Source organism: Mesoplodon densirostris, chromosome 2 (assembly GCF_025265405.1).
Source record: "Mesoplodon densirostris isolate mMesDen1 chromosome 2, mMesDen1 primary haplotype, whole genome shotgun sequence".
NCBI lineage: Eukaryota > Metazoa > Chordata > Mammalia > Artiodactyla > Ziphiidae > Mesoplodon > Mesoplodon densirostris.
This window is the reverse complement of record NC_082662.1, coordinates 84,645,732-84,658,709: the sequence shown is the minus strand read 5'-3', so window position 1 is coordinate 84,658,709 and position 12,978 is coordinate 84,645,732. Positions and strand designations below refer to the sequence as shown.

The 12,978-nt window shown below is 44.4% G+C and overlaps 1 protein-coding gene across 3 annotated transcripts in view; it reads left to right on the top strand.

Annotated features, from left to right (window-relative positions):
• Positions 1 to 12,978, top strand: part of BCAR3 (BCAR3 adaptor protein, NSP family member) — a 117,201-nt gene that overhangs the window by 28,320 nt on the left and 75,903 nt on the right. For all 3 annotated transcript variants that reach the window (XM_060090144.1, XM_060090148.1, XM_060090146.1), the window contains one exon: positions 9,545 to 9,584. In XM_060090144.1, the coding sequence (XP_059946127.1) occupies positions 9,545 to 9,584 (40 nt within the window). The remainder of the gene's footprint in view (positions 1 to 9,544; positions 9,585 to 12,978) is intronic.

Genomic DNA, 12,978 nt, shown 5'->3' with positions numbered 1-12,978 from the left:
AATTGTCTTTATTCACCCTTGTTCTAGGTAGTTTGCTGGGCAAAAAATTTTGTGCTCCTCACTTTCCCTTTTGACTGATGAAAATCTGCTGTCAGTCTAATTGTCTTCGATCTCAGGGAAGCCTTTCTTTGCTCTTCTGCTGCTTTTAAGATCTCCTCTTTGTTTTGGGTGGTCTGTAGTTTCATTACAATGTGTTTATTTTTGTTTACACTGCTTAGGACTCATGGGATGCCTGAATCTGATACTTAGTATCTTTCATTAATTTTGAAGATTTCCCATCATTATTTCTTTGACTATTGCTTTTTGCCTTTCTCTCAATTCTCTCCTTCTAGAGTTCTGCTAAATTAAGCCTTCTCATTCTACCTTCAATGTCTCTTTTATATTATTCTTCACCTTTTCTCTCTGAGCTGTGTTTTGTATAATCTCTTTATATATTTGTTTTAATTCATAAATTTTCTCCAGTCATGTCTAAGTTATTTAGAAGGTTATCTTTATGTTTCTTTATATCTAGATATTTTGATCAATTAGCTTTTTATTTCTAGATTATTTTTATGTCTGCTTGTTTCTTCTTAGGTCACTTTTTTATTCCATCTTTTAAAAAAATTTATCGTACATCATTATTTTATAGCTTATATCTGAAATTCCAATATCTGAAGTCTTTGGGGATCTCAATCTATTGTCATTTCTGCTAACTTTCAGTCATTGGGGCTTGTTTTCTCATGTATATGGTTATTTCTGAAAGGGAATTTTTGTATTTAACCAAACTTGTGGATATCCTGAGTAGCTTTCTGTTGCAGATCTAGTTTTCCTCCAGAAAGGATTTACATTGTTTCCTTACTAATGGTGCCACCAACCCAGACACTTTAATTTTTTTTCAGTTTTGGATTCTCTGTCAAAGCAGGTCATATAAATATGAATCCCAAAGGCCTACTTGTGGTTACAGATTCTTAGGGGAGACGATTATTATTTTTTTCCATCAGAATCTGTGGTGGAGACAGTAGCTCTCCTTGGTTCCCTTTGCTAGAGCTTGTTTATTGTTTCATGTTGTGTCGTGTTTAGCACATTCCTTCTGTAGTGGGTGGTGTAGTCCCGTTCTGATGGTTCAGGTGGGCATCATGTGGGGCTTTGGGGTTAGCTGCTCACTCTTATGAACCCAGGGCTTAGCCTCCCTGCTTCCCTCCTTACCTTTTTGTTGCTGTTGTTCACGTGTTGTGTCCTTGATTTGTTCTGTTTCTGTATCTGTTTTGTATGTGTCTGTGTTTCCTGAGACTTTCCCTTTCTTGTGACTTCAACATGTATTTGGAAATACATCTGTAATTTGATTATCATTTAATTTTGAGAATATCTGGTCTACCAAATTTAGCAAAGAGAGGTCCCATCATAGAAATTTCTAATTTTCTGAGGCCTTATTTGGATTATATAGATATAAGAGTGATTAATTGTGGTTTATATTTTCATTTGTGCATTTTTATCCTTGTTTATTTATTAATTGGCTGCTGTGTGACAAATACTTTTGTACATACTTTTGTACGTGCTTGTTCACATTGGTGAGCAAGACAGAGGTAGCTGCTGACCTCATGGAGCTTACAGTCCTGCGGAAAAGACATAAGCAAGCAGTGGCAACTGAGGTGGTGGTGATGGAGAAGACCAAAGGGTTATATAAAATTGGGCACTCTTGCCTAGCTTCTGCACAGCTACTTTGCTTTGCTGTTCTCTGGCTTTCCTTCATGAGTTAACTATTTTTGCTGGTGTGAAGGGATCCCTTAAATGTTATATTTCATCATACTTTAAGGGAAAGATTTATGTGTTCATAATTTGAGGGATGTGAAAGACTCTCCTGAAAGTAACTTATTTATCTGTCGAGAAGAAAGGAAAACTTATTTGAGACATTCAGTAGCTAAATGGCAGCAATCGTGCGGGCTGCTAACTGTGGAAAATGGATGGTAATGAGGTAAATTCTTATTAATTCAGAACCTGGTAGTCTAGTTAGTACAGTATGGTGCTTGAGGCAGAGGTGTTTGCTAATTGATTCTTAACAAATGTATGGAGTCCCTGCCAAGGGCTAGGCACCATCTACCCAGTTCCCTTAGAAAGAACTCAGTGAATGTCCTTACCTCTTTCTTCCCTTTCACCCACCAAATCCTGCCATTTACCAAGGTCTATCTATTCACAGTTCTAAGTCTCTCAAGTCTGTACACCATCCCCCCACTCCCTCTATCGCTCTAATCCAGGCCTCGTTGTCTCTTACCCAGACCCCTTTAGTATCCTTTCCTTTAGTCTTCCTGACTCCACTAATCTGTTTTCCACACTGCTGCAGGGGGAATTTTCTAAAACACAAATCTCTGGTTATTCTCCAGCTTAAGAGCCTTGAACAAATCCCACTGCTTTCAAGATAAAGTCCAAACGTGTTTACGTGGCGTCCAAGCCCCTTGTGGTCTGGCTCTGCCTCTTCTTCATCCTGGTCTCCCAATCCCCACCAGTCCTGCTGCTTCCCCCAGCCCTGTGCTTCCGTTAGTTGTTCTTTTCTTCATTAATTCAGCAAGTGGTTTCTGAGCAACTGCTATGTGCAAAGTACTGGGGACACCAAGGTACACAAAGCAGAGAAAGCCCCACTCTTGCAGGATTATATTCTGGGGAACAGACAGACCATGAGCAAATAAACATTTCATATAATATCAGATAATATGGGAAAAGATGAGGCCAGAAAAGGGGATAGAGGGTGGTGGTGCTCATTTAGATAGGATGGTTAAGGGAGCGATCTTTGAGAGAGACCTGAGAGCTGTGAGGAGTGAGCCTTTGAGTATATCTGGGGAGACTATTCCAAGCAAAGGAACAGTAAATGCCAAGCCACAGCAGCAGGAGCCGGCTTGATGTGTTTGAGCAACAGAAAGAAAAGTCAGTAGGGCTTGGATGGAATAGACAAGCATATTAGTGTATTTTTGCTGAGTAACAACACCACAAACTTGGTGACTTAACACCTGTTTGTTACCTCACAGTTTCTGTAGAGCAGAAGTCCCTCATGGCTCAACTGGGTTCTCAGCTCAGGGTCTCACTCAAGATGTCAGCGGCTGCATTCTCACCTGAGGCTCTGGGGGAGAATCTGCTTCCATGCTCATTCAGGTCGTCGGCAGAATTCAGTTCCTTGCAGTTGTAGGACTGAGGTCTCCATCTCCTGGCCATCTGCCAGGGGCAGCTCCCATCTCCTGGAGGTTCTGTGTCTTGGGCCTCGTCACAGACCCTCTCATAACATCACACTGGCAACAGGGTCCCTCATGTCAAATCCCCCTCCCTCTTCAAGTCAGTTCCCCTCAGATAATTGCCTTAATGTCAGCTGACTTGCGATGTTAATAACATCTGCAAAATCCCTTCACAGCAGTACCTAGATTGGTGTTTGACTGACTCACCAAGGGACAGGAACCTTGGGAGGGGGCATCTTTGAAATTCTGCCTAACACAATGAGGTTGGAGAGCTGGCTGGGGTCACGCCAACCAGGGCATTGAAGGCCACGGTGGGGACCTCAGGGTTTTGTTCTGACTGGATGGGAGCTGTTAGAGGATTTTGAGCAGGGGAGTGGTCTGAGTAAAGATCACTCTGGCTGCTATCGTGGAGATTGTGGAGATGGAGTAGAATTGGGGAGGGTAATGCAGGGGTCCAGGGGAGAGATGATGGTGGCCTGGGCCAGCGGGGAATTAACTCCGCAACGCTGTGGTTCCTCAGATGTACCATATTGTCACGTGCTTCTCTCATTGCCATGGCATGTCTCATCACCACCTACCCCACAGCTTCTTCATTGGGACAAGTCCCTACTCAGGCCTCAAACCTCCCACTGACACCCTCTCACTACCTTGAATTGTGCTGGATCAGTTGATCTGTGTTCCCCACTTGCCTGCAACCTCTCTAAATGCAGGGCCTTTGTCTTTGGTTCTTGTATTTCTGTTGTCTGGCCAACTGCATAGCATATTGTAGATGCTTGATAATGTTTGTGGGATGAATGCAAGAACTGTGGGACATACTGGGCATGAAGCAGACACATCACTACTCTTGGGTTGCTCACCTTGTAGAGGGAGAGACCATATATAAATAAATAAACATACACACAGTGAACATGCATGGAAACACCATGCCACCTGCACAGAGGAAGTGTGCCAGCTCTGCACATCACTGTTGTGCGTGGAGTTTAAGGGGAGCCTCAGTCTGGAATAGCTGGATCTAGTTTCTCACATCCCTCCATTGTATGAAATAATCATGTTATTATAAGCAATTCCATTTTATGTTTTATCCAAAGGGACATTTGTGTGGCAACACCATTAGCCATTGTTAGTCTATAATATTTAAATAAGGAAACATCCATTCACTTAAAACATTCTCTAATTTAAGACAGACATAGGGCACTTCCATCTCCATCTGTATTCGAACTGCTCAGAAAAGATCTATGTTAGTGAAATTTTGTTTGTGTATTCAAGGCAGAAAACCTCTTCACTCAAAATAGCAAACACTTATACATCAAGTGTCCTTTTAAGAGGGAGGATATTATTAACCTGGCTACCGATGAGAAACAAACTAAAATAGTAAATATGTATAACATGTCTGTGACTCCCAGCTAAACATCCCTCAGTATGAACTTAAGAAAGTGGGATGCTGGAAAGAATGATTTAACCAGAGTAAACACAGTGATGTTATTTAAAACTTAATAAACCTAAGAACAAAATAACAGGAGAGTCCAGTTTCATCCTGCTGCTTTCCTGCGGTCTGTGGATGGTGCTCAGCGGGGCAGCCTGCCTGACAGTGGGGCCACGGTGCCTGCCAGACTCTCCAGTTGTAAAGAGAGATGCATACAACATCACGGATTCACAGGGGTGGGGATTCATAATTGACATAAGCAAAAAAAAGATTAAAAAAGCTTTTCATTTACATTGCCAAGTTTCTGTGTTTGTTTTCTAGTGATCTCTTTTGGGGAATATAAAGATATGGTTTAAGGAGTGTTTGTGGCACAGTCTTGTATGAATAATAGGGTATTCTATTTCAAATTAGAGGCTGGGGCTACAGGGCCAACTGCTATGTTTTCCAGCTCATGTCTTCTTTCTGGTTAGATGGGTTAGGGCTAGGGTTAGGCTGGCTGAGAAAGGAGACACAGCACTAATGCATTTAAATATAATTTTAATTTGGTTCAAGGCAATGATTTTTAAAGCTTTTGGATTTATAACACACTCACTCAGTTTTATCATACCCTCCTTGTCTTCCCTCTCTTGTCTCTCTAAAAAGGACGAGTAGGGGCTTCCCTGGTTGAGAGTCCGCCTGCTGATGCAGGGGACGTGGGTTCGTGCCCTGGTCCGGGAGGATCCCACATGCCGCGGAGTGGCTGGGCCCGTGAGCCATGGCCGCTGAGCCTGCGCGTCCGGAGCCTGTGCTCCGCAAGGGAGAGGCCACAACAGTGAGAGGCCCGCGTACCGGAAGAAAAAAAAAAAAAAAAAGAAACGAGTAGAAGAATACAAGGATCCACTAGGGCACCCCTTGGTGCACTGAACTAGAACTTGGATCCCCCTCTGCTCTGGGAACAGAATGAGCAAGGCTCCCTTAGCAGAGTTCATTTGGGGGCGGGGTCAAGAGGGGACTTCAGTTTTATCCCTAACCAGCAGCTCTTGTTTTCCTTCTCTTTTGCCAAAAGAAGTGTATGTGGTGGAGGAGCACCATAGGAACACGGGAGTTCATCCAAGGCTGGGGAGACACTTGGGAGAACACCCCAGGCTCCCAGGTGTCGGGGTCTCTGGGCAGGAGAGCAGGGTGGTGGGGAGAGCAGGTACGTTACTGACTTGGGTCCCTGGACTCTTTAATCAGTAGAAGTTGATGAAAGGCCAGACAAGAAATTCAGGCAAGGCTTTATTGGGACTCGTGCTGCAGCATGAGGGAGTGAAAACAAGTAACAGGTACCCTTGCTCGCTCCCTCAGTGGGGGAGAGCTGGTCCCTTAAACGGGGTGGGGGTGAGCGCAGGTGCATATTGGTGGGTCGGGCCAGAGTGGATTAGGTGGTCTGCCCATCCTCTTGGTGGCGCTGTGTGCAGGGATCATGCGCAGTACCCTGCTTTTGCTCCTGGCACCTGAGAAGTGGCAGCTGGGTTTTGGCCTTTTTGTATCTTGTTCATAATTTGCCCCAACCGTGCATGTGTGCAGTTATCTTTAGTTCCTTATAGTTTCTTTATATTCCGTTGCTCCAGGAGATATTTGTCCAGGTGCAAGCACTGCAGTAATGGGTCCCAGGTCCCCGCCTGTCTCACATGGGCCACCCTGCCTCGAGGTGACCCCATCTCTGAGTGGCGACCCTGCTGCTGCTGGGGCTGCTTCAGGAGCCACTCATAACACAGGACTCGTGTTGGTTGTCCCACACCCTCCCCAAGAGAGTTTGAGGGGTCTATCCTGAGAGAACTAGCTCAGAGTTTTCAGGTACATCTCTAGAGAAAGGGAGAGAGGAACGTTTCAGCTTTCAGTAGGTAAAAGGAAAAGGATTTTTACAGCTAAATCTGGTGAGAAGAGCAGATCCTGGACAAAATTCTAAAAAGAATTTACTAAAAGAATGACCTTTGAGCACCTAAAAAAAGAGTTAAAATTGCCGATCATGACTGTGTGGTCTTGGTATTTGGCGGATATGTTCCCCAAAATGAATGAAATGAAGCTCAGGGAAAATATTTGACAGTGTTAGTTGCCAATGGAAAAATTCAAGCTTTCAAGTTAGAAGACTTGTATCCTCTACCATAAGCTTGGCAATTCCCAATACCTAGTAACTTCTGATGAGATCAGTGATGGTATTAACCAATGTGATTCTTTTTTTACATGATAATGAAATGGGTCAAAATTTGGAAGATCTGCATAACTCAGTGAACCAGTGTTTCCCAGAATAGTGGTTATGGAATCACACATGAACAAAACGTCCATTCAAAGTGCAGGACAGAGGCAAAAGAGTAAGAGATATGGTTTCAGATTCCACATCACAGCTAACCTTTAAGAAACTACTACTTGTCAAGTTTTGGTATGTTATCAAAGTAGAACATCCATAATTATATGCAAGTCTGTTAAAATATCCCTCCCTTTCCAATTACTTAACTGTAAATGTGGATTTTCTTCATTTATTTCAACTAAGACATATCACGACATATTGAATGCAGAACTAGATGTGAGGATGTACCTGTCTTCTAGTAAGCCAGACGTTTAAAAGATTTGCAAAAATGTAAGACAATGTCACTCTTCTCACTAAATTTTTGCTATGAAAAACATATCTGTTTTTCATTAGTGTTATTTATTTAAACATATAATGGGTTTACTTTAAAAATATGAATTAATATTTTGCAAGTTTCTCAGATTTAATTTCTAATATCAGTAATCAGTAGATATAACCCACATGAACAAAATTTTTCAGAGTCCTCAATTATTTAGAGTGTAAAGAGATCCTGAGACCAAATCATTGGTTTAAACAGTACACACCTACACTGTTTATCCATGCATTAAGACATATGTGTACGAATATATATAATGTACATTTTAGAACATACATAAAAATAGAAACTTGAAGAAGATGAGAAACAGCATTTCAGTGGTTCTAACATCTTTCTGCACTCCCAGGGCCAGACCACTGGGCCAGATGATTAGCATAAGACCGGATGCCTATAAGCCTAAAATGTTAATTCAGTAGAAAACCAGGAGTTTTAGAATTTAAAGGGGAGTATGACCAAAGCCCTGCCGACAAAGTTTTTAGTCACTAGCCGGGTGGTCCCATGGTCGCAAAGCCTGATGACATCAATGCAAGGTCCAGACTGCAGCAGAGGAGGTGGTGACCCAGCACAGCAGACGGACTCGGCTGCTTTGGGAAAAGATGCCTGATTAACACACACAAGCTTGGAGGCAAAGAGTATGCCTGGTTTTCAGGCTCTGAAAGACTGATTTATACCCCTCTTTGATGGAAATGCACCAGGGACTTTGAGCTTAAGCCCTTTTCAGATACTTTGGCCTTACAAAGGGACTCATTTCAGAACCTAATCTGTTTGCACATCCAAGAGGAGCATCTCCGAAGCCAGCCTGCCTCTGTGCGTGTGCCCTGTGTGCAGCCCTAAGTGGACAGACCACTCCAGGAATAGCTTTGGGGGTTGGATCCATTTCACAACAAGATGGTGTGCCCCTGAGCTGTGGGATTGACTCCTTGTGTCCCAGCAGGGGTCTTGCTGCCCCTGTTCAGGGGAGAAGGGCTGCAGTCTCCCGGGGTCTCTCCACAGAGGGAAGCATCCAAGCCCCAGAGGGTCTGGGGTTGAGCTCACCCTTCCAGAGGCAGCTGCTTGCCGGTAGTGATCCCCCGCCTTCTGAAGGATGTGTCCTCTTTGTAGATATACTGACACCCCGCCCCCCCTTAAGAAGACTACTCCTATGGGCTTCAGAGCCATTCTGTCCTTTAAAAAATGGTCCCGTCTCTGCAGGGTGATGTGTTGATTTTGTGAAGTTTAAGTCTCTGAAGGCAGCTGTCTTTTCACATAGTCTGTTGAGGGGGGCACTTTGCTGTAACTCTGCCGGTGCTGGAAACATCAACTCTCATGTCTCCCCCTCTTCTCCTTTGCCTTAGATCCTCTTCCACTATAATAAGTCAGCCTCCTCAGTGACACCACTGCTGTTTACTTTTAATTGTCTGGTTAATCCTAACAGTATTATGATAGACATGAGCAGACATTAAATGGGGAGAGAAAAAACAGTGGGGCACCAAAGAAACTTAGGATGAATTGCTCAGCTTGACAATTGCTCAGCTTGACAGCAAAAGAGAAAGGTGATTTAGAAGCAGAGCTGGGTTCAAAACTCACTCACCCGGGTGCTGGGTGACCTTGAGCAGCCGATCTGCCCACCTGAGCCTCCGTTTTCTGTCAAAGTGGGTGTGACACAGTTGCCTGGGCCAAAGTGCTGCAGGTTTGGGCATCCAGCCCTGCTTTACTCGTATCTCTCACAGCTCTTTGCTTCGGACTGTTAGGCTAATTTTTTTTTTTTTTTTTTTTTTTGTGGTATGCGGGCCTCTCACTGCTGTGGCCTCTCCCCTTGCGGAGCACAGGCTCCGGAGCACAGGCTCAGTGGCCATGGCTCACGGGCCCAACCGCTCTGCGGCATGTGGGATCTTCCCGGACCGGGGCACGAACCCGTGTCCCCTGCATCGGCAGGCGGACTCTCAACCACTGTGCCACCAGGGAAGCCCTGTTAGGCTAATTTTTATGCTCAGAGTGAATCTAGAATTACCACATATGAATAGTCTAACTTTTGGAGCTTGAATTTGACAGGAAAATATGTGGAGCTTCTAGACTGAGGTCATGGTGGTATCCTATACGTCCTCCACCCCGAGGAGACACCCGGGAAAGAAATCTGTGTCTGTTCTAACTTCCTTATCTGCCTGCTGTGGGTATTGCCTGGGAGGTGGGCCCATCTTAATAATGTGAATGAATAGGGTGAAATAATGTTGGATACATTTTACCCAGGGTAAGATTGCATTGTTCCCAATTGTTCTCATATTTATATTTTCTCTTTTCAGGGATCAGCATCTTCTGGACCCAACTCTGGAATATGTGAAGGTAGGAAACCAGGATTTAACATGTGGTAGGCACACTGTGGTAATAGATTTCCCATTTCTAACACAGTGTTGCCAGATAATGTCACCGTCTGGCTTGTGTAGGAAGCTGGTTAGATTGAAACCACCAGGACATAATTTGACTGTTTTGGGCTTTTAGTAATCTTTGTAGGGGTCTTATGTCACCCTATTATAAGTTTACAAACTCTTCCCCTTATCTGAAACCCTGGGGGCTAGATGTGTTTTAAAAATTCAGAATTTTTTAGAAAGGTAATATGGTACATATATATAACACCCCCAAAAGGAGCTAGGGTCAGCATCCCATAATCAAGCCCATTATTTCAGCAGGGAAATGTGAGAATGTTCACATGAAGTGGGATAAATAGACTACAAATGATTTTACGTAGTTCAGGTCACATTTTGCCACCAAATGAGGTTGGGTTTGTTCTGCTCCCAAATGAATTCTTTAAAATTGTCAGTTTTCAGAGTTTTTGGGTTTTGGAATGGCAGACAGGAGTTGTGAAGCCGTGTTTACCTTCAGTGGAGGACTGAAGGCTCCCTGAGGCTTTCTGAGCCATCCTTTCCATTTCAGCAGCCACCCTCTTGTTCAGTGGCTAATCTGGGACCATGAGCTGTGTAATACTTTACCTTCCAGTGGGGCTGACATTCAGTGCGTCTAAATACTCAACGCTTCTAAACAATCTTCTGAGCAGAAAGAAATGATGCTTTTCACTTCTTCCTTCTGCACCCCCCCCCCATTTTTCAGGTGTGTATGTTTGTTTTATTTTATTTTATTTTATTTTCGAGAACTGTAATTACGGCTGGCACCTACAACAGAAAAGAGAACTCTGATTTCTCATAACAAAATATATCATTAAATTTTAGGAGAAATCATGGCACAAGTTAGGACTTAAGGTGCTTGCCTCCTAGGAGCCACATTTCGTCTTTATTATTCCCGCATCCTGGTTTCGGAGTATTTAGGCCTGTTGCTTTTTGTGTGCCTGTGACTGTGCCTGCCCCAGGGTTTTGGCATTTCTTCCCTTTAGACCAGAGAATGGAAGGTCTAAAGCTTCTCCTAGAGGAGAAAACTCTAGTAGAACCACATGGCCACTTGAGGCAGTCATAATAAAGTTTGTTGGAATGGAGGTGGATTTCATTTTTCCCCTCTCTTCTACCCCCACTATGTCTGAGCTGTAGCTTGACTGCAGCAAATGTGTAATCCTAAGCCAGCAGGGCTGCTGTGTCAGACTCTGGTCAGGGCTTTATAAATGATGTGTCTGCTTCCCTCCTGGATGCATCACATATGCTTTTGTGCAGGTTGTACACTGCAAGGAATTTGGGGACACCATCCACATAAACTATGATTTGACTTGACCATAACATAAAAAATGTGCCCTAGACTTCTGCAGTGTGTAAATCACAGCTGTCCTTTAGAACTCACTGCATGCCATGTTCCAGAAACTGGCTATCTCCCACTGCAGGCTCGCTCAAGCTGTGCTCACCCTCTCCCCTTACTCCGTAACTCAGTTTTTTCTTTTACTAAAGTCCCAGCTTTTTAAGATAATCCAATGATGAATTCTAAACCTAAGCAGAGGCTTTGGGAAGAACTTACTTACTTAGTATTATCTAAGCTATTGCATCTCATTCATTAATATTGGTCATTGTGAGTTGTCGTGTTGACTGAGAAGAGGTGTGAGGTTTTCGGTGCTTCCATCTAGCTGGGCTCCCCCTGCCTTCCCTGGCAGTGATAGAACTGCTCTTGGTGGCTCAAGGAGTACCCCCTTCAAGGACTTGCTGAGGAGTTCTGAAGGTTACTCTTTGCTCCCATCCTCATCTGAATCTGGTCAGAGATTTAGAGATGAAATCTCTACGTCCCTCCTTGATGCATCGTATTTTTTTTTTTTTTCTTACTTTGCCCTTGGTTTGGAGGAATGGCTTGGGGATTTGCTGAGTGAAGGTAGGGTATTTTCATTTGCCTCCATGGGCACTAAAGCTCTGAAAACACACTCAAAGAGGCCTTGGGCCTCAAGGTCTCAATGGATCCACGTGTCAGTTGTCTTGGGCCAGCGCAGGCCCGTCCTAGCATTTCAGACTTAGCTACCCTCTTGAGCCCTGCTGACCAGCCCATGGCTCCAAGCCCTCGTGTATCTGTGCCAGCTGGTGCCTAGAGCCTGGAGGGTGGCTGAAGATGATTGAGGGAGGTGAGAGGTGCAGATAAAGTGGATGCAGTTTGGCCCTCTGACTTTGAGCTGTTTCTTCCCTATCATCCCCTTTCTCGGGCACGGAGAAAAGTAGAGATTCTATGTAAAGTATGTTGCATACGGTAGGGCCCTTTCTGGTAGAGTCAGAGTTTTAGCAGTTCGTAGTGACCTCAGAATGGGGGCGGGGGATGGGGAGCAAGCAGATCTCTGGCTGGGTCTCATCTTGGCAGTAGAAGCACCCAGTTGGGGCCAACTGACAGTCGTTCTCATCCTTTTAGGAGCCGCCTTCCCAAGTCTCCCTTACCATGGAGACTTTCTAACCGTCTTCACCTGGTTTTCCCAGTGCTCTGATTAAGAGCGAGGTCTGGGACCACCCCTGGTTCCTCGTGTCTGGGCGAGAGGAAGCACTGGAGCTGACCCATACTTCATGGGGTGATGGGGCTGCTGTGTCGTGGCAGGAGAGAGCTGGATAGGGAGTGACTCCACAGTTCAGTCGTGTCCAGTTTGTACTCTGTGTCCTCCTAGCACTTCCCACAGTTGGCATTGCTGCACTTCAGTAAGGCAGCGTGAAAGGGGACCCGGCAGGTGGTTGCTAGGTTACGAGGAGCGCCTCTGTGTAAGGACTCTGGAGGGAAAAGTGCTTGGCGGGGAAGCCCTAGGGCTGTTTGGTAGTTCTTTCATTTCTTCAGCAGGCTTACCTCCTGCTGGAGCCTCCCAGTGGCACCTGGTTACCCTAAGTGATGAATCCCCTGCTTGGATGTGATAAGAAAATTTGAGTAGATCCAAAGAACCTCCAGGGATTTTGGAATCTTATTCTCCACTGGTTCTGTCTCTTTAATTCTGACTGTTAGAGAGGGGAGTTTTCTTTTTTTTTCTTTTTCTTCTTTTTCTACCTTTCCTTGTGTCCCTAGCCCCCTCCTCTCTCCACATTCCCCACTCCCACCGATCCAGTAGCTTAAAACATGATCATCTTGAAGGTCTGAGTTTAACTTTTGTATAGTCACGAGATCCTTTTCTGTAATCAAATATAATTGTTTCTCTTTCACTATATCTGAACAAGACCACTTCTTCCAGACTGGAAAGCAGAAACCTCCAAGCAGCTGCACCTTTCTTCTGCTCTTAAGGTAGTGACTTTGGTTAGTAGTGTACAGCTCTGGAATTTTCCTCTGCGTACCTAACATACTTTACCCTAGATAA